Genomic DNA, 24,358 nt, shown 5'->3' with positions numbered 1-24,358 from the left:
ATTAATTACACACTAGTAGTGTTTTAAAGACATCTAGAAAGCATCACATATATACATGTTATTTTCCTCCATTTGAAAATCTGAATAGCACCTGTAATTAAGGGAGAAGACTGAGCCCTGGAAGCTAGGTAGGACTTCCATCTATTGATCTGTGTAAACCCAGCTTACACTGTCAGGGGAGAAGCAGTCAACTGCTGAGCTGCTTTGTCACTGACATAAGCTGAGAGAGGATTTTTTTGTCTATACTGTTTATACACCAGTCTATAGACCTGCTGGCTGGTTGAATTTTAAAGAGTGCGGAGGTTTAAAGACTTGTCCCCTGAGGGATGCTCCTGCCAGTTGGGAAGCGAGCTGAGGCTGTTTTGCAGAAGTTTGTGCGTGTGTATTGGTTGGGGCCGGGGGAGGGGTGAGAGGCAGAGCAACCAGAAAGTAGTGTAGTTCATTTGAGTCTTGAAAATGTTGCAAAATGCACTCATAATTTTCACATTGTTCAGTCAAAACATTGAATTAATATTTCTGTTTTGTTTTCTTACTTGTACTGTAATTTATTCAGAAAAGATCCAGTTGGGAGATTTAGATTAATATTGCAACTGCTTTTACATAATGTGCAAGCAGTCCTACGCTCACCAAGCAGCAATTAATATAGTCAATATTAAGTTAAAAATGTTGTGTGTAAACTAAGATATGTTAAAGTCTGTGAATTGCCAAAGATGACAGAGTACTGAAAACCTGGGCTTCTAATTAGCATTTGTGGAATTAGAGTTTAAAAATAAATTTGTTTCCCTGAAGAAGGAAATTCAAAGTTTGGGAGCCTGAAAGAATAAACTATTTGAAAATATTAAATAAATATTTCAATGATATGTTTACATTTTGTCTCCTTTGGTTTGACTTTGTTGTTTTCAGCTTTGGTTCAATATATTATGATTTTATTTTATTCCTAGCTCTTCCCATGGTGGCCTCTCGTGCCAGCCATAACAGGGGCTGAGCAATGATCTCTTCTGAGAAGAATAATATATGGTGCAGTGTAGAAAGACATTTTTCATAATCAAGTCAGTTAGCATTACTTTCCAAAACATAGCATATTGCTTTCAAATTATTTTTATTTTTGCTCTCACAGTACATAGGAGTTTCTAAAACTGGTCCAGAACCCGGAGCAATGAGCTTTTTTATTCTTAAAATAAATCCCAATATAGTACTCTATTGGGACTCCTTATATACCTTTGAAAGAGTTGTAAATAATAATGCATGTATTACAGTATTTTAAAATACGCATACCTTAATGTTTAGTGTATGATTATTTTTCATGCATCTATGTATTGAATCTGGGAAATCTTGAAAGGAAGTATTCAGTGTGGTCTACAGGAATTTATCTGCATGATTTTCACTCATGGAAACTGGTACCACATCCTGTGAAGTGCTGAGTGCTCATTGACTTCAATGGGATTGGTGGGTGCTGTCAGTCAGAATCAAACACTTGTATCCCCACCTGTGTCACTGGAAATTTGCAGCTCAAAATCCTCTATCCTGCAAGCAGACAGTCAGTGTGACTTGACTCTCATGTGTCTATATGCTTCTGTATGTCCTGCATAATTTTATATTTTTTATGTTTGCAAGATTGGTACAATAAGAAAATATAAATTCTCTGACCCAGCTACATTTTTATCATAAATTGTCTTCCCAAGTTGAAACATTTCATACAAAGGGGTGTTTTCCCTATTGGTTTGCTAGAAGCAAGGCATTAATTACTAGGGTTTTCTTTTCTTTTTTTTGGTTGGAGTGGGGGTAGGGGCAACAGGGAGGATTTTGTCCAGTCAGTGATATACTTTACTACTGATTTGTTGACAACTGATACAGTTGTTCTCTTCTAGAGCGATGCCTTGTAGTTCAAAAGAAAAGGATATTTTAATATTCAGTTAAGACACATTTTTTGTCATTAAACAGCTTTTAAATATCCTTTTACATTAGCATCTGAACACTGCGGCACTGGTTATATTTTTCCTCTGTTAATAGTAAGGTTTGCTTGTGTATAACTACAACTCTACCAAAGGGTTAACCATATAGATTTCTGCTTTGTACCAACAGAAGATTTTTATCCTTTTCAGCAATTGACTATGAAACATGTATAGAGTTGTTATACCTCTCAGTAATTCATTCTGCTGCCAACTTCATTCCCTTTTCTCTGCCTGCATTTTAATTGAAACAACATTTGTATTTTTGAGCCAGGATCTGTCAGAAGTCCCTGTGGCTAGTCTGTGGTACAAGTAGCAGCAGACGTGGCTTACCCATATGGTGCGGTGCTTCTTGTAAAATCCATATGGCCTTGTTGAAGGGAATCCCAGCGGGGATGTGAAGGGTGTTAATACCCTTCAGGCCAGGCCTTTCCCTCCTGGGGCTTCTATGGCATTGTCTTTGCAATCTGCCAAAGCACAAACTTAATTCCTTTTTAATAATCAATTATTTCAGTCAAGGAACGTGTGCTATATTTCTTGCAGCCAAATATTTTCTTGAATTTGATTTTCTAGCAAATAGAATAGCAATTTCTCCTAAGATAAAAATATCAGAATCCTAACTTTCTTCCTTCTGTTTTTACAGGAAGTGCTGAACAGTGTGCCAAAGTTCTGCTTTCCCTTTGACATTGAAAGGTATGTGATACAATGGTCATGTATTTTAAAATATTTAACTCCCTGTATTTGTAATATTTAAGGAAAACACTTTTTGCATGGTAAAATGTAAAAAATAGGAGCAGAAGTAAAAGCACTGTCCCCCATATTCTTGCACCTGTGGATGAATAGAATAATGACTAATACAGTCAGTATGACCTATTTTTCCTTTGTTCTCCAAGTAGGTAGTTAGACACTGGCAGAAAAATATCAAAGCACAGTACATCCTTCATAGGATTTTAAGAATACTGTTTTGATATAGAACTACATCCTGCTTCCAACTTCCTCCAACCCAATTGTAAACACCATCTGTGTAATGTAAAGATACAAAATAGTTGCCTCCTGACAAGAGTTCTACAGAAATGGTGCAACATACTAAGATAGATGCTCCCATTGTGCAGTTTGAAAATATATTGTTTGGGTTTCATCGTATAGGACAAATCAAAAGAAATTTAATTTCATACCAGTAATTAAATGGGCATAAGTAGCATTTTTTTTCCCCCTGAGAGTAGAATCAAGACATTTATATGTCAGCATTTGAATGTCAGTTTTAGTATGCCTTTGGCATTGTAGTTGCAAGTCATTTGAAAAGTTCATGCAAAATATTTTTATTAACTAAAATGTTTTTAATTTGTCCACATGGTAAATGATGATTTAAACAATTTTGTAGATGTATAGCTCAGAAAACTTGTGGTGTAATGTCTGTTTGAGGAAGCTGATATTGCTACTGGTATTGATTTGGATAGTTAATGTATGATGCATCCAGGTATCATCCAGATCTAGAGGATCTCAGTATGGTATTAGCATTCATTATATGGAGAGGTTTGAGGATAAAAAGTCACTAAGAAACAGAAGATAAAATGGAAACTTGTAGGTGAACTTGTTTTTTTTTTCTGTAGGGAGTAGACAGGCTGGAGAGAGACACAGAAACCTTACAGATACATGTTTTATGAACTAATTTGGCCATCTACCTTTTTATATCTTAAATTCCACTTAAATTATTTGACTTTTGAACTGGTTGAACACACAGTCCCTTATACAATTATTATAAGTTAAACAACCATATTAATGCTGTTTGCATTCCAGCATTTGAAACTTTTAAATTATTGTGCTTAAAATAGGCACCCATATCTGTTTCAAAATTATAGTGAAGGTGCAGCATAGAAAGCAAATTTGGGATGACAAAAACAGGTGAGGTTCTGTTGCTGCCATCCAGTGGCAAAAACTTAATCCGTAACCATTGTCTTTCTCAAAAGGACAGTTATAGTGGTGTGTATGAAGCTGTAGTAACCCAACTTTTTTTTTTAGAAACAAACCACCAAACAAATTAATTAATGAATTGGTTTTAGAGCCTCCCCAGAAGAGGCTCCAGGCCACTTACAATGAATCCAGGTAAATATAAAGACAGGTAAAATATTAAAATAAAATAATATGTAGAACAAGCTCCCAAAACAACATCCGAAATTTAACTCTGCCTGCTGAAGGCCTGTTTTAAAAATTAAAAGGCCGTATAACCATTCCAGATATCTTTATAAACATAGACATAGTATGTTTTTGTTTTGTTTGCTTGCTTGTTTTGATAGTATCTGTTGTTTGACATCATATAGATAGCAGGCAAAGCATTGTCTATATTTTTGGTATAGCTTTCCTACGTCTTTCCATTTCACTGGGTTATTCTCAGTAGTTTACTGCTTTCACAAAGTATTACCTATTGGTTTAAGATTTGATTTCAGGCATTATATCCAAAAGTAAGGAAATTATTATTTTTTTTTTAGTTTAGAACAATTTTATGCAACCCTTTATTAATAGCTCTTGTGACCAAGGTCAAGTCATAGAAACTTGAAATTTGGCAGGGATATTTTCAGTAGCACATAGTACTTTAGTAGGTTGGCTGGAAATTGGACTTGATTTGGACAGGATATAAATGCTTATCTTGCTGGGGTGATCTGACCCCAGCTTACTTCCTGCCCCTTGGTCAGGGTGCTGGACCTGATGATCTCGTGAGGTCCCTTCCAGCCCTAATGTCTATGAAATCTATGAAAGGTATAAAATTTGTACTTTGTTTATGTACAAGCAGTAATATTACACTGAAGATAAAGTTACATTTGCTGCATGCTGTGGCCATCTCTATGATGCTTTGAGGCGTGGACGCTTAAGAAGTTGGGGAACAGAATTGAGCCACATGAAATGTGCTGCTTTAGGAGGCTGCTGCACGTTTCATATACTGAGCATGGACCAATGAGTCTGTCAAACAGCAAATTAGTCAAGAAATTGGAACCCACAAACTGTTGGATGTTGTGCGGTGAAGGAAGCTGTGATAGTTTGAACATGTGACAAGGTTGGGCACCCCTTCCAGCACCATGATATGGGGCACAGTGGAAAGAGAAAAAGATGTAGACCCAAGAAGAGCTGGGAAACTGGTTTTAAGGGCTAGGTGGGGCTAGTGGAGGAGGGTTGTTACAGCATCCAACAGTTGCAATGGCCTTGGGACTGACTTGACTTGACTTGGCTATGTACATGGGATTCTGTTAAACCAGTTATTTTCAATCAGGCTGCAATGACACCCTGGGGTGCTGCAAGATTTTTGAAGGGTACTGCAAGATGTAGAGATAAGCAAGTAAGTTCAAGCTCAGGCTTGTTCCTGTCTGGCTGCTCCTTCATTGCTACTGCCTGGTCCCTCTACAAGGAAATAAGCAATGTCATATATAAATTAGTTTTTGCAGTGGGGTACTACGTAATTCATGAGAGTTTTGGAGGGGTGCCACGAGTCCAATGGAGATTGAGAACCGGTGTTAAACCATAAAACAAATGATCTCCCAGCATTCCACTAGCAATTCACAAGGATGGTTATGAAACTGAGTGGAAATTTCAATTGGAAGAAGACATCTCAGGAGTAGCATCTCTGGATATGCATTTGTGGATTTAACATAGAATGGAATTTTAGGTTTCATAAGGGAGGGATTGAATAATATAATTTTAAAAGGTGTGTTCAGACGGGTCAGAGGAAGCCTCTTATTTTCCATATAATGAAGAAAAACATTAAATAAAATGAGGTACAAGCTCTTGCCTTATAGATTGTATATATTTTGCATTATAGAGTAATCTTGAGACTAGTAGAATACAGTAGAATTTTTTGCTTGCTTAAATAGAAATTAAAAAAGAAACGTTGAAGTCACAAAGGTAAGCCTTCCAATTCTGAAAAGCACAGTTAAGAGGCCCTGCACAGCACTGATTACACGATCACATGCTACTTCATTTTCCCCCAGGACCCCTGCCTAACTGAGTGCACAAAGTGGACAGAGAGGGGAAAAAAGAATATACTGTGACTGAATCTTGCCTTATTCGCTGTGCATGTTTTGTGGGTTTTCACAATGAAGCAAGAGTCAGACAGAAGGAGAAAAATGGTCCTGTGATTAAGGTAGTAGAAAGAAATTTGAGACTTGGATTCCATTTCTGCCTCTGTTGCAGATTTGCTGTGTGATCTTCTACTGACTCTGCATCTCACTTTTGCAGTTGGAACATATATTTTTCAACCTGTCCAGAATGTTGTAAACAGATATTAATCCAAGTTTTTGTGGCAGTCTGATTTTGTCATGAGGACAGCCCAAGGAAAGCCTGTAAAGATTGAAGTCCTGCAGTCTAATTTTTCTTTTAATGTAATGTTTTATACAGAAAATTCATTATTAATGTTGTTTGTTTATGCATGCATGCATTGAATGTATATGCCAACCTTCCCAGCAAAGGTTCAGGGTGGTTCACAGTGAGTGCATCTACATGAGATGCTTTACTGCACAGTAGTATAGTTTACTGAGTAGTAAACATGTGCATCTTTACATGCACATGCTTACTGTGCAGTAAACCTCGCTAATCATGAGTAAATATACTACCTGCAAATGCAAGTAGCAAATTTACTTTAGATTAGTAACTGCACAGTAGTGCTTGTGTAGACACCTTGGCCACCAGGGGCAGGAGATTTGTTCTTTGCCCCTGGGAGCTGCCTGTTGCCGGGTTGTCTCCCTGCCCTGGCAACAGGGAGCTCCAAGTCCCCTGCTCTGAGATCACAATTGGGGAGCAGCCAGAGCTCCATGGTCATGGGATTTGGGCTGGGAGACCCTTATCTCCCAGCACCAGCTCCGTGGTTGTGGGGCTAGCACTGGGAGATCCTTATCTCTCAGGCCAAGCCCTGCGACTGCAGAGCTGGCACTGGGAGATCCTGGAGCTCTCCCTGTTGGCAGCAGGGGCCCATTGCAGTGCCCCAGGGAGTGGGTAGGGTTTGGTGTCATTAGCAGCTAATCCTCTCCTGCTTCCCTGCCCATGTAGATGCCTGCTTAGGAGTGTTTACTTGCAAGTAAACTGATCCCAGATAAAATGCATGTGTAGATGTGCCCAGTATCTACTTAAACTAGTGCACTTCAAAGGGCCTTTTGTGGTCATTGTTAATGTTTTGGGAGCAGCCTGTAGACCAGTGGTCACCAGCCAGCGGATCTTGATCCACTGGTAGATTTCACAGCCTCTTGCAGTAGATATCAGAGTCTCTTGGAGTCTTTCTGAGGCTGGGGTAAGGTACCCCAGCCTAGCAGGTCAGTCCATGGAGGATGGAAGGGGAGGGAGCTAGATTGAGAACCCCACTGAGGGACAGTGCTGCAGAGGCAGGAGCAGGGGTAAGTTGAGTGGGGCCCCAGCTGGGTGGGACTTACCTGCTGGGGAGGTGTGTCCCCAAATAATTTTTTCTCCCTCTGCCTCGATCTGCCATCCCCCCACCCCCCCCGGTCATCCCCACAGGTTTACCTGCTTGGCAGGGTTGGGGGGAGCGGTGGCAGCACATGGTAGATCTTCGGTTGCTTTTAAATGCCAAAAGTGATCTCCTACTTAAAAAGGTTGGAGACCGGTGTTGTAGACTACGGCTCCCCAGACAAGTGCATTTGTGCGTCTTGGATATGAGAGTCTTGAAGAAGGAAGGCAATAGGAGAACATTGGAAATTTCCAAAAGAGAGGTCTTAATTCTTCATGAGCCCAGGAAGAAGACAACCAAAGAGGCTGTTTCTCACTATACCCAGTCGTATGAGTAAAGAGAACAGGACAATATCACTTTGATTCGGGGCTTGCAGTAGATTCAATTAGGGACTTTTCAGTCCTGTGTGCACATGCATCATTTTGTCAGCTCACTTACAACATGGACCAAATAGATTAGATGCCAAGTAACAAAAATAGATTTGGTATGTGTATAGACAGATGACTTCAGCCTCAGCCCTAGATGGGTGTAGAGTGGGTGGCCTGTTACTCAGCAATGTATGTATGTATATACTAGCTTGTTATTTTATAATTGCTCAAAAATTCTAGATTGTTCCTGTGGACTATTCTTGGTATAAAACCTCTGCTGCCAGACTGTTTTGTAGTACACCTCTGAAATGTAAAGGTTATGAAGCCTTTGTTAGGTCATCGAGTATCACTAAAGCTGCTTTTCCAGACCTGGAAGCTTCAGTAATCCCAGCCTCCTAGTTATCTCTTGGAGTGTCAGATCACTAGTTGTCCAAGTCCCAGTCTCAGCTACTCCATCAGCTCACTTTCATGAACTTATTGTGTATTGCATGCAGGGAAGAGAGCATGCTTCATGTAGAATATAATCCATTTTCCTCCACAGTTCAGCTTTGTTGTTATTGTTATTATAATAATATGAAAGCATATTGGACTTCTCAGAGAAATATTAAGGATAGGGAAAGTGAAGCCAGTATATTTCAAAAGTAAATAAAATAAGGAGGTTCAATATGATTGATCAAAATTTAATTTATACTGTTTGCATAAAACCTCAAAGTCAAAACAAACAAGGACATAATGGCGTGATGTGCAGATCCATTTTAGTCTTTATTTTGAGTTTTAATATTGTTCATGTAAGTCAGACCCTTAATTTCATTAGAGATAGCTATGCCTTCAATTTATTTTTTGAAAGTTTTAAAAAATGCATCATATGCCTATAAGCTTTCATGAGTTTACTCATTTGACCCTAGGAGTTCCAGGTCTTTTGTAAAGGGACAGAAATTACACATAGACTGGTATAAGTGATCAGAAACCAGTTCAGATCTGTGAAACAACAGAAGTTCAGTGCACATAAACCACTTTCAAAATGGCCAAAACTGGTTTAAGATAAACCTAGATGAATATAGTATCAGACTAAACTGATTTAGGTTAAATTGGTTCATTGAACGTCTATCTCAGATCCCCTCCAGACTCAAGTTGACTCACAGTCCTTGCACCTCCCCCTGCAAACCTCTTCTTGCAGGGTGGGCAGTCTAGCCTTTGCCCAAGCTGTCTCCTTCAGCCAAGTAGGGAGGTGTGCTCTAGTGCCCCCCAGCTTCTGGCTTGGACCAGTGCAGGCACATGGCTGCTTTTCCAGAATCAAAATTGAATGCCTGTTCACTTGCTTATTGGTTCACTCTATGCAGCTTAGACTAGCCTGCAAAGATTGGACTGATTCAGCCTTGGGCTTTTTGACTGTCTGTACTTAGCCCTGAGTAAGCCATGTGGACTCTCAGATCAGTGTGTGCGCCTGGGTAGATTCTAGCATTGGGACTGGGGAGGTGTCCCATTACACCCTTCTGTCGATCACTTTCCAAAAGAAGAATGCACAGTACATGTGCTCTTCTAGGTAGCATTTTCCCAGAAGTATCACTAGGAGTAGTGGAGCAACAGTGAAAAGTACCTCATTAATTTCAGCTGCTGCTCTTGCTTTATCACTTGGGAAGTGTTGTGTGCTGGAGACCAGGCACTCAAAATCCTGTCAGTACACAAAAAGAAAGAAAAATTCCCCAGTAACAGTAGACTATCACTAATCTATCTGGGTTCCTGTGCAGAACATTTTTCCCAGTGACCTAGCAGGCTCAACAAATGGAAAGGTAAAAGATGATGTCACTTTTTATCTGCTGGTGGAGGTTAATGCTCTTTTTCTTTGCATATGTTGTAGGAATTGGTGGATGCAGAAGCACAGGTGACTTCCAGAAGCATGATAGGTAGTGGCTATGGGAGATCACTGGATTTAGAGTCCTTGTTAAATGTACCTGTTCAATTTATCCCATGTAGACACGCTTATTTTAGAAGTGAGTTGTGAAAGCACATTTCAGTTACTACTAAAATACATACTAAAAGGAAATACAGAGTTAAAAAGATTTCACTATATGTAGCATTCCACCTGTACTGGAACTCATTCCAGAAAAATTTACATCCTTGAGTCTGGCCTTAGTAACATGCTAGAGCATTTTTACATGTGCTGTGGGATTTGAAGCTGAGTGCTTTAATTAGTGAGCTATGCTAATTAAAAGTGCCTGCATGTCACATGCATCAGCGGTGCAGTGCATCCCCGCACTGAAAAAAATGGTGGTGGGGTGCCTGAACTAAAGGTCATCGAACATGTTTGAAATAAAACACATTTGATGAGTTTTAGTTCAGAGCGCCCCGCCGTCGTGTTTTCAGTGTAGGGGTGCGCTGCACCACTGATACACGTGACGTGGAAGGCTACCAGAGCATGTCAGTTTCTGTGCTCAGCAGACTTGATTAGACTCGATGAGTTTCCAGCACATTGGAGCAGTCTCCATGCACGTGTATAGGAGCAAATAGTATGTACCTGCATGCCTTGTGAATGAAGGCCATGTGTTACTTATATAGAGAGGGTCTTTGTTAGGACAGAAGATCATATAAGTTTTTTGTACTGTGGAAATTGGAATGTTAAACCTCCAAACTAATTGGGACCAACACCTGTACAGTCGTGAAAATACATGGTTGATCCATAACTGCACGATGCAACTGTTATGTCAGCATGCTTCTTTAGTAGTATAAGTTTAGCAAAACCATTGCACCTCTAACACTGTTTTGCTGACAGAAAAGTTTCCAGTGATTTATCTCATGTATAATTGCTATGGGAGGATATGGAGGTAACAGTTATAGCATAACAACTGATGCCTGTTCCTGAGCTGCAACTTCCCCTTCTACCTCTGTCCATAGCCAGAGATTTTGTTATAATGTTCTTTGTTAACATACAGGGGACTTTAGAAAAGTATTTTGTCAAGGTCACGCAAATAGCAAGTGATTCCATAATTATAAAGGAGCAAGAGTTTTATTATTGAAGTTTAAAAGAAGGAAAGAAACTGCGTGGCAGAAGCAATGCGCAGTTGGTTGGACATAAGATTGGAGTGTGGTTGTTCAGTGTTCAAGGCTACAAAAAGATGTTACATTTGTCTTGGGATAAACCATTTTGTGGTTTGTCCCAAGACAAAACCTAAAAAAAGGTTCATGGGACATCGCAAAATGCACCTAAATCGACTCCATCATTAAATGAATGACAAAAAAGCAGCAGTGCCTTCAGCTGCTCACTGAACTCTGATTGGACCAGCAATATGTGTACATGCCAATCTTGGGACATTTCTGTTCGGGGGCAAACAGAGATGCACAGCTTGTCCAGGGATAAACACAACATTTATTCCTAACCTAAGTGTAATAGTTTGTTTCGACTATTTCAGTCATACCAAGTTATGTATTCTTTTACATGTACAGAAAATGTTAGTGTGAAATTTGAATGTTATATTTTGTGTAAGTTCCTTTGGTCAACAAATTTAAGAAAGATCAAAGTGAAACTTGTGATCCAAGTTAGTTATTTTATGTTACCTGATCATATATTGAGATGGATTAAGAAGCAAAAGGTCACAAAAAATGATAGAATTACCTTTCCTTATTCAAAGAGATCTACTTAAATTGTGTTTTTGGTTTTTTTGGGGGGAAAGCAGGAAATCCCCCACTTTCCCTGAAGAACATGAAAATGCCCTTCCCACCTGCAATTGGCACAAAATCACCTGGAGGAGGGTGGAAAAAGGGAAAAAAATATTTACGTGAGATGAGCAGTAGCAAGCAGTGAGCAAAGGGAAGTGTGGGAAACCTTCCTCCGCAGCCCCAGGGAAAATACAGGGTCTCCCAGCCAGGCTTAGTGATTGAGCCAATCAACATGCTGATGAGCCCAGTCACTGGGCAGCATGGAAAACCAGGAGGATTTAAAGAGACAGTGCATTAAGCACACGGAGGCTGGCTGCTGCTCCTAAGATCAGGATGAGTGGAAAGACAGTCCACAAAGCAAAGCACAGTTCTGCCATGGATTGTGTGAAGCATCACTTCAATGAAATGTGAATGTGCTTTTATATAGGCTAATGGGGAGGGGAAGGGAAATTGGCTGGTCAGGTAAGCCAGCCTGGGGCCCTGGGGAATGTGACTATTGGTGGGAGGGGGGACATGGAAGCTGGTTGTACAGACTTGGGCGGGTTAAACTGAAGTGGTGGGAGCTGTGGGGGAAGGGAGTGGAAATCGGCAGCCCATTGGTTGTTCTATACTGCTTGCCTGTTCCATAGTCATCCCCGCTTCCATTTGCTATCCACCCCTTTCCCCGCTGGCTCCTGCTGCTTCAGATTAGCCCCTTGCCCCTAACAGTGGTGGGGGCCATTTTTTCAGTGGCTGTTTTTGAGCATTGAACATGCCAATGCCTGCCAGAAGAAAAAAAAAAAGCGGTGAGGGCTGGAGAGACCACTGGACTCTCGATGAGTGGCATGAAGGGGACCAAAATAAAAATGGCACCCACTGCAAGAACATCTGAGATCAGCAGCTGTGAGCGCAATGACCACCTGAAAATAATTGGCAGCCAGCATGATTTAAGTAGATGCCTACGTGGTTGCTTTCAGTATTTGTGTAATTGAAAACACTGTACTACCTCTGGGGGGAGTTTGCTCCATTTTCTGGACATGTGAACCATAAAGCAGTTTTTCCTTATGTCCAACCTGAAGCAATCTTCTAGCAGTTTCTGTTCATTATTCCTCGTCTTCCCCTGAGCTGCCTTGGTGAACAGATGCTCTCCTAACACCTGATGTTAGCCTCTTATATACTTATAGGCTGTCACTAAGTCCCCACTAAATCTTCTCTTCTCTAGGCTGAACCGTCGCATGCCCTTTAGCCTCTTCTCATGTGGCCTGTCCTCCAGACCTCTAATCATATGTGTGGCCTTTCTTTGGATTCTTTTATTGCTTTAGTCATTGACTTCTTTGGCATTAATAGACAGAGATAGAATAAAATGTGTTAATAACTTTCTTTTATATTCTCTTTAAAAAAAACTCCCAAATCCTAGCCCATTCATGGATGTTTAACTGTAATCTGTCTGCTTAAAACACAAGCCAGTTGAGAAATTCAACAAGCTAAAAAAGTTGTTAACATTAATAACTTCCCTCCCTTAAACTGTTAAATGGATTGGCATGTAACTAGAGAATTAATTCTGATTATTATATAAAATGGTGCAAGTTTGGTGATGATACGCACTAATTCTCATATGTGAAGAAGGGGTTTAATTTCCACCGTAACCACAGATCTCAAGGCAGCCTTAAAATTATGTCCCTATAATGACTATAGTATGAATAAAAATCTTTAAAAGTATAGTCCAAAGAGCCTTTTCAGTATTATGTAAATATGTATTTAGACATTTTTTAAAACTTGATTTATTCATGCGATAGACTGTAGTGACCCTGAAAGAGCCCTTTGTAGTCTGTACAGCTAATAGGTGTTTATACACATTCTCCACTATTTAATGATTTATTGCTGTTAAACTAAGATTAAATATAAGTATGCATTGCAGGAGTTGCATATGGAAAGGAAGGCAGAAGAGAGGAATGTGAGAGTGAATAAAAGGTCAATGACAGAATATGTAACAATTTGCATCTGTTCTTTTAGGTCAAGAATTGTGAACCTCATTCAGCTGGAGTTAGCTACTTTCAGCCAACACTGCACAATTTTTTTTTTTCAAACACAAGTATACTAGTTAACTCTGTTCTCCAATATGAAGTGTAGAACTATAGGTAGGGCCTACTTTAAATCACGAGCTTAGCTTGCTAAAATCATGGCACAATTGTGGCAGGGGCTGCCATTTTCATGCTCAGATTGTGATGCCCCCTGATTGCTCCTGTTTGCTGATGGCTGGTGCATCAGAAAGCATCCCGAGCTTTGGGATGGATGTGGGGAAGATGGATGGATGTTTGCTCTTTCAGGCAGGAAAACTTGGGGCATAGGATTTTGGTGGCACCTGGGGGCTACCTTGGCAGATGACCCTGGCACCTGGTAGGGGAGGGACTGTTTGCTTCTCTTCACGTATGTTCTCTCCCTCTGCCTCCAATCCCTGGTATCCCAGTTTTTCTGCCCAGAGAAGCAAACAGCTCTTCCCCTACCCGGTGCCAGGGCAGCCCCCAGGTGCCTCCAACCCCTATGCCCCAGTTTTTCCACCTAGACAATGAAACAGGCCCTCCCCTACTCATTCCCATGTTCTCTCTTCCCACCGTCCCTTTAGCGACCCCTTCTCTGAGCTGCTAGACTTTTGCTGCTGGCTGGGGAATACTTTACTTCTGTAGCAGCCATCTTGTTGCAGTGAAAAGCTATGATATGGCCACTTGCTGGGAACTCCTATATCATGGCATTTTGTTTTAAATCACATTTTTTTTGAAAATCACTTATTTTCATGATTTGTATGAAAAATGTGAAATTGCGATTTTAAACCAGACCCTAATGATAGGTAATAACTTATATTTTACATGAGGGGATTTATCATTTTAAAGAGCAGCCATCTTTTGTCAGGATCTGGTAGTAGCATAGAGAATGGATGAGAACTTCAAAAGTAGAGATCACATTACCAAAGAAGCCAAACATATCAGATTAATTGGAGTCAGTTGACCTCATCCCGAAATCAGAACAGTTTGAGAATTTGTCATAGCATAAGTTATACAGTAGATAGACAAATTCAAGTTGAAATACCAATACTTTTTGTGTTAGTAATGTATGCTGACACTAAGTAATCTCAAAATATGTAGTTAGTTTGAATTATCATTGACATTTAGAAGGGCCAAAAAAACAGGGTTGCCAACCTAAGACAAGATTTTTACGGATAAGCTACAGATTTTTTACTGCAAACTAAACTTTTTTTTTACTGATATATGTTTTACATAATGTAAATGTAATCTTTCTGCTAGGCCCTGGATGAAGATGGGTTCAACTTTAGGGTTTAACACAAATAATAGTAAAAAAGTTTGGTTGTCAATAAAAAAATTTGCAGATTATTAGTTAAAAAAAATCTTGGGTTTTGCAACCCTTCTTCACTGCAGCAATGATTTTGTACTATGTTGCTTCCACACCAGGGGCCCTCTATACACCCCCATTCCCTGATGCTCCCAATTGCACTCTGCTCTGCACTCCCTCCACCAGCCTCCCCCTCCTACCCTTGCCATGTCCCCGCATGGACCCTTAGAGCAGGCTACTGTGTGCCTGCTTGCAGAAGTGTTGCAGGAAGGGACAGAGCAGCAGCACATTGCTGTCAGGGAGGGGCTACAGTCTACAGACCCCCGAGGAAATGCTTCCTGCAGGGTGCCACACTTCCACTCATTCACCAGGTATCACCGCTCGGATCTGTTTGTTTTTCAGCGCTTTCCTATGGTGGGGGATCTTCAGTCAAGCTCTGGTTACTTTGTGTTTTTATGGAAAGCTCAGTGTTTTTTTTACAGATTTTATAGTTAGGTATATTTAGGCTTGTTTTTATGGTCTGTCTGTATATTTATAGACATTTAGCAACCTTTCCAGTTGCTGTATTATTGGACTATTTTCTATAAAACTGAAATGTGGTCCATTTTGGTTCTAAGAAAAGGAAAACCTCCTATGGATTTTCCTCTAAGTAGTTGGTTAAGATCCCACAATTAATGCAAAAATTTAAACTCTGATCCTGCAGTCTGGTCCAGGAAGGTGGATCCTTTTGCTTGTTTGCAATCTGATGGAAGCAAGTGATTCACAGGAAAGGCAAACGGGCCTTGAAGTCTTCATTATTTGGGAAAGCGTGGATGAAAAGGTGCTTTTTTTTTTTTTTGCACAGCTCCTTTTGAAGACTGCTGGATTTCAGATAAAGCATTTTTCTTTAGGAAGCATTTTTGAAAGGTATTGTTTCACTATTATCTTCAGCTTTGTTAATGGGCAATAGAGTTTTAGTGATTCAGGCAATCATGGATTATATGATGGTTGCAGATAGTGAGAATGCTCTGTAAGGTAATCTCTCACAAGCTATCTAGGGCTTTGGGTATACACAGGTTAGATACACTAATTATGCTTAAAATAACATTTTAAAATAAGTTTTCTATTTGCTTTTGTGAGTTGTGATACATTATATATGTTTAAAAATTGTACTGCATATTCTCCAGCATCCTTTGGGAAACGAATGGCAAATGTTTGTGAAAATGAAGTTGTACTAGTTGATTTTTGTGATTTTCCATTTGTGCACAGTGAAGAAGACAGCCCCTCCTTTCCCTGTGCACAGCTCCAGACCACCCAGAGATGTGCATGGGATGGAAGGCAGGGGCAGCTTGGGGCAGGTTCAGCTGGGAGGAAATGTCCCATTATACCCCATGCACAGACTAGAGTCCTGGTCTGTTCAAGAAAAGGGAAACAGGCAGCACAGCTGGACCTGAGTTAGCACTGGGATGGATGCAGCTGTGAGAAAATGCTCCTTCACTCTGCTTAGAGACCAAGTTGACCCTGGACCTGTGTGTTGGCCAGGAGGCAGATGTGCTTCAGCTCGAACCTTCCTAGAGCCTGGGGAGGTTTCCAGCCATGGAGGAATGTCCCTACTTCCCATCCTGCCAGATAGCTAATCTGTAGGATTCAGGGGTAAGGGGCATTTCCCCATGTCTTGACCCCTGCAGGGATACCTAGAATGTATCCAGCCATGGGAGAATGACCTCCCTACCCTTCACCTGCACAGACTGGGGTGGGATCTGGGTCTGGTTAGCAATGGAGGCATTGACACTGGCAGCAGGGGCATCACAGGGCTCACTGACAGCTTGCCCCTAGGTAGGCTGTCAGGGAGCCAGTACTTTCCCTCCGTCCTCAGAGAGGAAGAGAAGGAGCCAGAACACTGTGGGATACTGGAGACCCTCATCATGTGAAAGAAGTATACAGCTATTCAATTTGGCTCAGGAGGAGAGAGAGCTTCCTGGTTAGTAGTGCTCTCTTTTTCTTTTTTTTTGCATAAGAGCCAGTTTGCTTCTCTGAAAAACCCTTTGAACTGATATATGCTCTCTGTTTGTGCTGGAAGAAAGGCTTGTCCATAACTTAACTGCTACAGAGGCATGAGCTTTCATAGGCAAAAACCTGCTGTGTCAGATGTTACGAATACTTCAGTTGGTCAGTTAACAGTATAGCAAAGGTAAAAGAATGAAAATGAGGTCTTGTAATAGGAAGAAAATACACCTTTAAGTATAGGCAGTCTTACCAGCTCAGCATACAGTTCTCTTCTACACATTCTTGTACCATGTTCTATCTAAGCATCTGCCAGTGTTACATTAAATGCCGTGATAAACATTCTTTGTGTGTGGGTTGTTCAGAGAAGTCCATCTGAAAATGAACTTCAACAGAACATAAGCATCATTGTGTATCTCTCATTTTCTGTTGAAACTGGTTTTGTGTTGAGCTTTTTCAAGCTGATTGCTTACCTAAGACTTTTTAAAAAATGATAGAAACATTGTCCTTCCATATTAATGGAATTGAGACATTAATTATAACAGCTCCAAGCTGTGGAGTAGGAAATACAGATTTTGCAAGGGGATACTAGGTGTATCTGTACTTGGAGTATCTTTACAATATCTTTTATCATTTGTTTAAAAGAACAGCAGAGTTAAAATCTTGGTTCACACCTGCTTGCACCTTACTAGAATTTCAGCTAAATTTACTAAAGAGTCCATTTGCACTTGGTTCACTCCAGCCTGGGACTGGAGGCCTGAACGAGACAGTCTGGTTGTTCTTACTTCTGGTACCTAGACCCTGACCAGCTAAGAGCATGCTGTCCTGGGAATTGCTTTCTCATGCACTCATTAGTCCCTGTGCTAAAGTCCAGAAAATGCACAGGAGAAAGGAGTTTGATTTAAATGAAGAGGAGGCAAGAGTCAGATCTTGGGAGATGGGGCATTCAAAAAAAAAAACCTTTCAAACTTTGGGAGGCAGAGAGAGAGAGCAGATTGGATATGGCAGCCTGGGTGAAGACTGGGATGGAAAGTAGGGGGAGGGTAAGAAGTTCTACAGCTTTTGGAGGGAACAGAGTTTCTATAGGAATCAGGAGGGGAAAACTGAGATAAAGTCAGCAGGAAGGCTAGGGGGATGAAGAGCTTGAGGGTGAGAGCGGTGAAAAGCCCCCCAGTGAAACTGCAATGCAGCCTTAATTTAGCACTCTCGTGTGTGTATCATTCTACAATCTGTTATCACGTGTGTCTCCACATGCCATTAATGCATAGCAATAAACTCCAGAGTGTATTGCTCCTGAGCATGCCATTTACATGTGTGCCTAGACTGTGGCACATTTAGCCAGGTTAGAGCAGGTTTGGCTGACAGGAGCATGGGGGGCCAGCCTGCCAGCCCCAGGCTGCTCCAACAAGTCTTAATGAGCTGCAGAGGAGCTGGCTGGGACATGAGGGTGCTTCATCATGGAGTTAGCCAGCAGGCACCCCCTGCACTGAAGCATCATTGTGCCCCAGCCAGGCAGGTCAGCATTTGCACATGCACTCCTGTGCATGAAAAACCTCTGAAGCAGGTATTTACAAGTATTACCCTGTTGTGGAGTTTATTAGTTTCCTGAACCTTAATAGTAGGGTTACCATGTGTCCAGGTTTTCTAGGACATGTCTTCTTTTTTGGATCCTCCTATCTCCGTCTGGGCAGTTTTTTAAAATATGATCAAATGTCTGAGATTTTCCTCTGTTCAGTATCAATGTTTTTACTGGCACTTCCTGGCTTGCCCCAGCAAGGAGATGCTCGGGGCTGGGGGGAGTTGGGGGAATGGTGATTGGAGGCAAGGAGCGCCACATGCATGTGCACACTCACATGGCTGGCATGCAGGTAAGTCTGTGGGGCATGGGGGTTGGAGGGCCAGGGTTTGGGGGCTGGGGGCATGTGAGTTTGTGTGTGTATGGCAGGGTATGTGCGTGGGGGGGTGCCTGGTGGTGCTGGGGGACACTGTTCAGGCACCTGGCTGACCTGTTGGGGGGGTGGGGGGAGCTGTCCAGCTACCCAGCAGGGCTGCTGGGAGGGAAAGTTGCCTGCCTCTCTAGCGGTGGAGGGCGTGGGGGAGCCCTTTGATTGCAGTGGGCAGTGAACTGGTGCTGTTGCTTGCAGGGGTGAGGTGGTTGGGGGCGCTGGAGGGCTTGGGGAAGCCAGGGGACTGTGGGTCAGGAGTGAGGGCATCAACAGGTTGGGGCAGGGGCAGGGATGCTGTTGCTTGGGAGTGAGGGGCAATGGTAGCGGGGAAGACTGTGGGTTGGGAGTGCAGGGCACTGGCAGTGCCAGGGGGCTGCAGGTTGGGAATCAGGGCTACCAGCATGGATGGGGGAGCAGGTCAGGAGTGAGTGGCACCAGCAGGGATGGGAGGGCTGCAGGTGGGGAGTGAGGGGCACCAGCATGGCCCAGGGGGGTGGGGTACTATGGGTTGGGAGTGAGGGGTCACTGGCAGAGCCAGGGGTCAGCAGCAAGGCTGTGGGGGGCTGTGGCTTGGAAGTGAGGGGCAACAGAATGGGCAGGGCATCCTCATATCATTGTCCCCACCACAATCATATAACCTCTTCCCCGCCTCCCTGACAGGTGTCCTCATTTTTGGAACTGGAAATATGGTAATCCTAGCTAGGGGCACATGTGTAGACACTGAAATGTTTACTGCAGAGCTAAGTAGCCATCTCCACAGTAAATAACTTGTGTAGATGCACCCATTGTAAGTATTGTTAGACATTACAGTTTGAATATGCTAACTGCGGTATTTAGTTAGCAGGTGCTGTGAGCAGTTGCATAATACCCACTCTGACATGCACTACTTTGAGTTGCTGCTAGAGGGCTGGGGAGAAGGGGTGTGGCTAGGAGCTGCCAGGCTCCCCCACTTTCCAGCCTCTTCCCCTTATCTTCCCCCCAGTCTCTAGGGTACAGCCTCTGGCCCCTACGGCTCACCTGTCCTCCTCCCCCATCCCCGTGGATCACCAGCTCACTACAAGCTCTCCCTAGTTATCTACCAGTCAGGAGCATTAGTCATAGAATCATAGAAGTTAGGGTTGGAAGAGACCTGGGGTAGTCATCTAGTTGGGGAGTTTTCAGTCTTTTTTAACAAGTGTACCCCTTCTGTCTCAAAGTGTCAGCTCATGTACTCCTTTATAGTTTTTTCTTGTTTTTAAGGAGTGGGGAGGAGAAGCAAATTGAGGCCTCCACAGTGAGGATGGTAGTGGGGCTGGGGTTTGGGCAGGGGCAGGCACTGCACAGCCGGGGTGGAGCTTGGGACGGAGCCATGAGCAGCTCATTGGGGGGAATGAGGGGAGCAGCTCCTGCTACTGCATGCACTCTGAGAGGGCATGGGGAGGGCAGCGCGTGTGCCCCCAGTTCTGCCTGCTGGGTGGGGCGGGCCAAGCTGTAGCTGCAGACTGTGGCCAGGGCTGCACTGAACTCGTCTTGACCTGGGCTGCACTCTGGGTGGGCGGTGGTGGCACTGGGCATGGGGCTACAGGAGGGGCTGCAGCCACTTCAGAATTTGCTGCAGTCCCACTCCTGGCTGCCTGCATGCATGTAACATTTAGCCACATTATCGGCTGCATCAGTTCTGCATACCCCCTATGACCTTTTTAAGTACCCCTCGGGGTACAGATACCCCTGGTTGATGACTACTCATCTAGTCCAACCCCCTGCTCAAAGCAGGACCATTCTCAACTAGATCATTCCAGCCAAAGCTTTGTCTAGCCAGGTTCTGAAAACCTCCAAGGATGGAGCTTCCACCACCTCTCTGGGTAACCTGTTCTAGTATTTTACTACCCTCTTTGTGAGAAAATTCCTCCTAATATGTAACCTAAACTAACTTTGCTGCAACTTGAGACCATTGCTCCTTGTTCTGCCTCCATTGAAAACAGTCTAGCTTAACCCTCTTTCGAACCCAACTTCAGGTAGTTGAAGGCTGATATTAAGTCTCCTCTCAGTCTCCTCTTCTCTGGACTAAATAAGCCCAGTTCCCTTGGTCTTTCTTCATGAGTAATGTCCCCTGGTCCCCTCACCATTGTCCATGTAGGGGTGCCAGAAATGCTATATCCTGGGATGCTGGAGGACTGCTTCCAGTTTGTTTTTTCCCCACCAAATAGGCTAATGCTACTGCAATATGAGCTGCCTAACATGAGCTGGAAATCATCCTTGGCCAGAAAGGTATAACTCTGAGATTCTCCGAGCCCACTTAACTTGTCTTTTCCTGTCTTAAAACACAAACACTTCTGTCTTAGAAGCCTTTAACATGTTGGAAAGGTAACAGGTAACAGCAGCCTATGTTTCATAGCATTTCCTGACTTTCGAATGCTTGATTTTGTAACTTCAGTGGTATTCTAACTAACATGTATTTGTGTGTGTGTGTGTGTGTGTGTGCATGCACACAAGTGCGCGCGTGTACATGCCTCTTACGCAGGTGAACACTACCCTTGTAGTAAAAAGTTCCATTAAGCCTTAGGAACAGTGTCTTTTTTATTCTTCTGTAAACTTATAGGTATTAAATTAGTTATCCATTAAAGTGGAGATGAAGCTCTTACCATCAAAAGAGTTTTTTTATGAGTGCAATTTAAAACAATTTCCCAAATGAAAATAGCCCTCTTGATCAAAGGTCATTTTTGCAGGTGAACACCATCTGTACTAGGGCTTTTTTGGGGACCAAAAATGGAAAAAAAAAATCACACCCCAACACACAGCAGAACCTGTAAACATACTCCAGGCCTTTGTCTTGGAGCTTTAGACAGATTTCTAGATAACCTGGGCCAGGTCACTGAGTACCTTGAAGATAAGGACCAACAGTGAACGTCTTTCCAGGATGTATGAAAATATGTCACTATATTACCATTTTTCAAAGTTGATGCCGCTGTTCTGTTCTTTCCCAAGAAAAGTATAGTTATCACTGCTACAGGTTAAAGTATTGGTATCACTGAGACTTTTGCATCTCACTTCAGAATATTTAATTTTGCCTTTTTCATTTTTTGTCTAATTTCTTTAGGGTGTCCCAAAACCAAGTAGGACAGCACTTTACCTTTGTGCTTACAGACATTGAAAGTAAACAAAGGTTTGGATTTTGCCGGTTGACATCAGGAGGGAAGGCCTGCCTCTGTATTTTGAGGTGAGTGAGTATAAGAAAAAACTGGGATTTCTTACTCCGTGCAATTGTATGCTTTAGATCTATATTTCTTGTGATTTAAAATGATTTGGGGCTTTTAAATGGCTTGAAATTCTAATACTTAATTATACATGTCTACAGTTTTGTTTCCCTTTTCAGTAATAAAATTAACTATTAAGTTTTGGCAAAATAAGAAACTACTTTTATGAAATTTATTTTAGCACTAAATAAATATTTCTGCTTAAATAACAAGAAATTTAAGAAATACAGTAATATCATGTACCTTTTCTGGGTTGATGTGTGATGTGGGTTCTTATAACAGCAGATGAGAAGTTGCAAAAGAAGTAGTAATACTGATTAGATACTGCTTACTGAGTGGGTTTAAGACTCCTAAGGCAGTTCTAAGAATCCTAATTGCATCCTGAGACGGTTGCACACCCATATATATGCATATGCGGGTTACTACCAGTGGCTACAGCCATTACCGGGGGTTGGGTATCCTGAAGAATAAGGAGGGAACCAGGCAACCTGCAAAGAGGAACTGAGAAACAGGGTATCTGGAAGTTGGGCATCGTATCTAGAAAACCATTTGACCTACCAACATGTATAGGGGAGAAAGTGCAGCAGGCAGTAGAGAAGTTTACATAGAGAACATGTTTTAACTGAAAATATTTCACCCGGTCTTTACTGGGGTGTTCAGAAGACTGTAATGTATTGTAATGATGTTGCTTTTTTGGAGGCTTCAAAATAATAAGCAAAAAGGTGTGTGTGTCTGTGTGTGCATGCATGCACGTGTGTGGGGAAGCATGAGATGATTGCTGCCTGTTTACTTTCTGCTTTGTCCAAACAAGTAATGTGAACAAGTCCACATTTTATCATAGAAATTAACTGACTTTCCCATGGAAATAATAATAATTTTTTAGTAAAATCACTTAAAAACTACACCTCTTTGGCTTTTGGGAGCATGAGGTTGGAATATACTGAGTGGTTTTCTTTCCTATACTTTTCTGTTACGTTTTGCTGAGGCTCAGTGAAAACATATGCACATGTTCCTGTTCTGTCCTTTTAAAAAAAAACCCATTTTCCGTATGTGCTCCTCCCTTTGTCTGAGTTCTCTCTAATCTTTCATCAGCTATTGACACCTAAATGTTCATGCGGAAATACATAAGTGGCATTATTTTTATCTCCTTTTCAAAAAAAGAGATTGATCCAGATCCTCAGCTTGTATAAATTGAGTACCTCCACTGAGTTCAGTGGAAGTACACTGATATACATCAGTTGAGGATCTGGCCAATGGTCTGCTATTTTGCAGAAATAACTAAGAAAATGAAAAGTGGCAAGCTATAATTTTTCACTAAGCCATAAAAAAAACATTGCCTTTCTTACTTCTATTGTGACAATCTCAAATTTACAATGTAGTGTTAAAGATATAGCAGTACCCGTTTTTATAGAACTGTACTTCTGGACTGGTAACTCATTCATTTAAAGCTCTTGGGGGTAGGGGAAAAATACTAGAGTGCAAGGAAAACTTTTCCTGCTGTTTCCTGGTTTCTAGAAGATAGTGCTGTGAAAGATTTGGTATGGTATGAAATGGCTTCATCAGAATGAGTATTGCTTTTCTGTTGTTTCCTTTATACAGATGAAATGTGATGTGAAAGCAGCAGGCTGTGTAAGACAATTGTATTAAGAATTCCTTAATACTTAAAATGTATGCTTCATAAATTTGAGATTTCATTTACATTAATAGTAGGCTGAGATTGTGCTGAAACTCTTAAGAGACCAGCTTGCATCCACGATTTATTAGCAGTGACCAAATACATTAGGATTCACAAGCAGATTTCTATTGGGATTGCATCTGGCTGTCCCTAATACATGCTTGTTTAATTCAAAAAAATATATTAATGCAGTTCTTCTAAAAGGTAATAATTTTGTTTGTAAAAGTATTAAATGTTCTATTAAAGATTTCTGCCAGCGGCTTTAATAAGGATAATTTTGAGAAGGTCATGGGCAGAAGGAGCTGGGGACTACTGACTGAACTGAAAGGGTAATATCTAACTAAACACAGGAGAGCCCATGAGGGCTCAGGCCAGAAAAAAAGAAAAGAAACTTTAGATACTGGGCAGATCAGTGAATGGAAGATAGAAGAAAGAATATGCAACAGCCTTGTATAAATGGCATCATGTCATAGTCTAGCCAGTCTTAATCTGCTAAAGTAACCAGATTTAATCTGGTTGGTAAAGAAGTGTTATTGGGGTGCAGTTGCTGGCTGCCTGGATGATGGTGCTTGTTCTGAGGCCCTGTTTTAGCAGGGATTGAAGTTCTCTGTGGGTGACTGTCTCTTCTGGTTCATGGGTCCCCCCTCCTTCCCATAATTCATTTTTTTCTCTGAAATTTCAGTCAGGGTTGTCCTGCATTTCAGCCACAAGATCATGATGTAAATTGGAGAATAAATAGTAGAAGAGGTACTCTCCTTGCACATATGAATGCTCATTATATAA

General features: G+C 41.7%; 1 protein-coding gene across 1 annotated transcript in view; it reads left to right on the top strand.

The window, feature by feature from the left end:
• DENND1B (DENN domain containing 1B) overlaps positions 1–24,358 on the top strand; it is a 277,634-nt gene that overhangs the window by 111,779 nt on the left and 141,497 nt on the right. Inside the window, exons 4-5 of the mRNA XM_090048607.1 lie at positions 2,593–2,642; positions 21,744–21,863. Of these exons, the coding sequence (XP_089904733.1) occupies positions 2,593–2,642; positions 21,744–21,863 (170 nt within the window). The remainder of the gene's footprint in view (positions 1–2,592; positions 2,643–21,743; positions 21,864–24,358) is intronic.

This window comes from Crocodylus siamensis, chromosome 5 (genome assembly GCF_052110815.1).
Source record: "Crocodylus siamensis isolate JL-2025a chromosome 5, ASM5211081v1, whole genome shotgun sequence".
Lineage (NCBI taxonomy): Eukaryota > Metazoa > Chordata > Crocodylia > Crocodylidae > Crocodylus > Crocodylus siamensis.
This window is presented reverse-complemented; position numbering and strand designations above follow the sequence as displayed.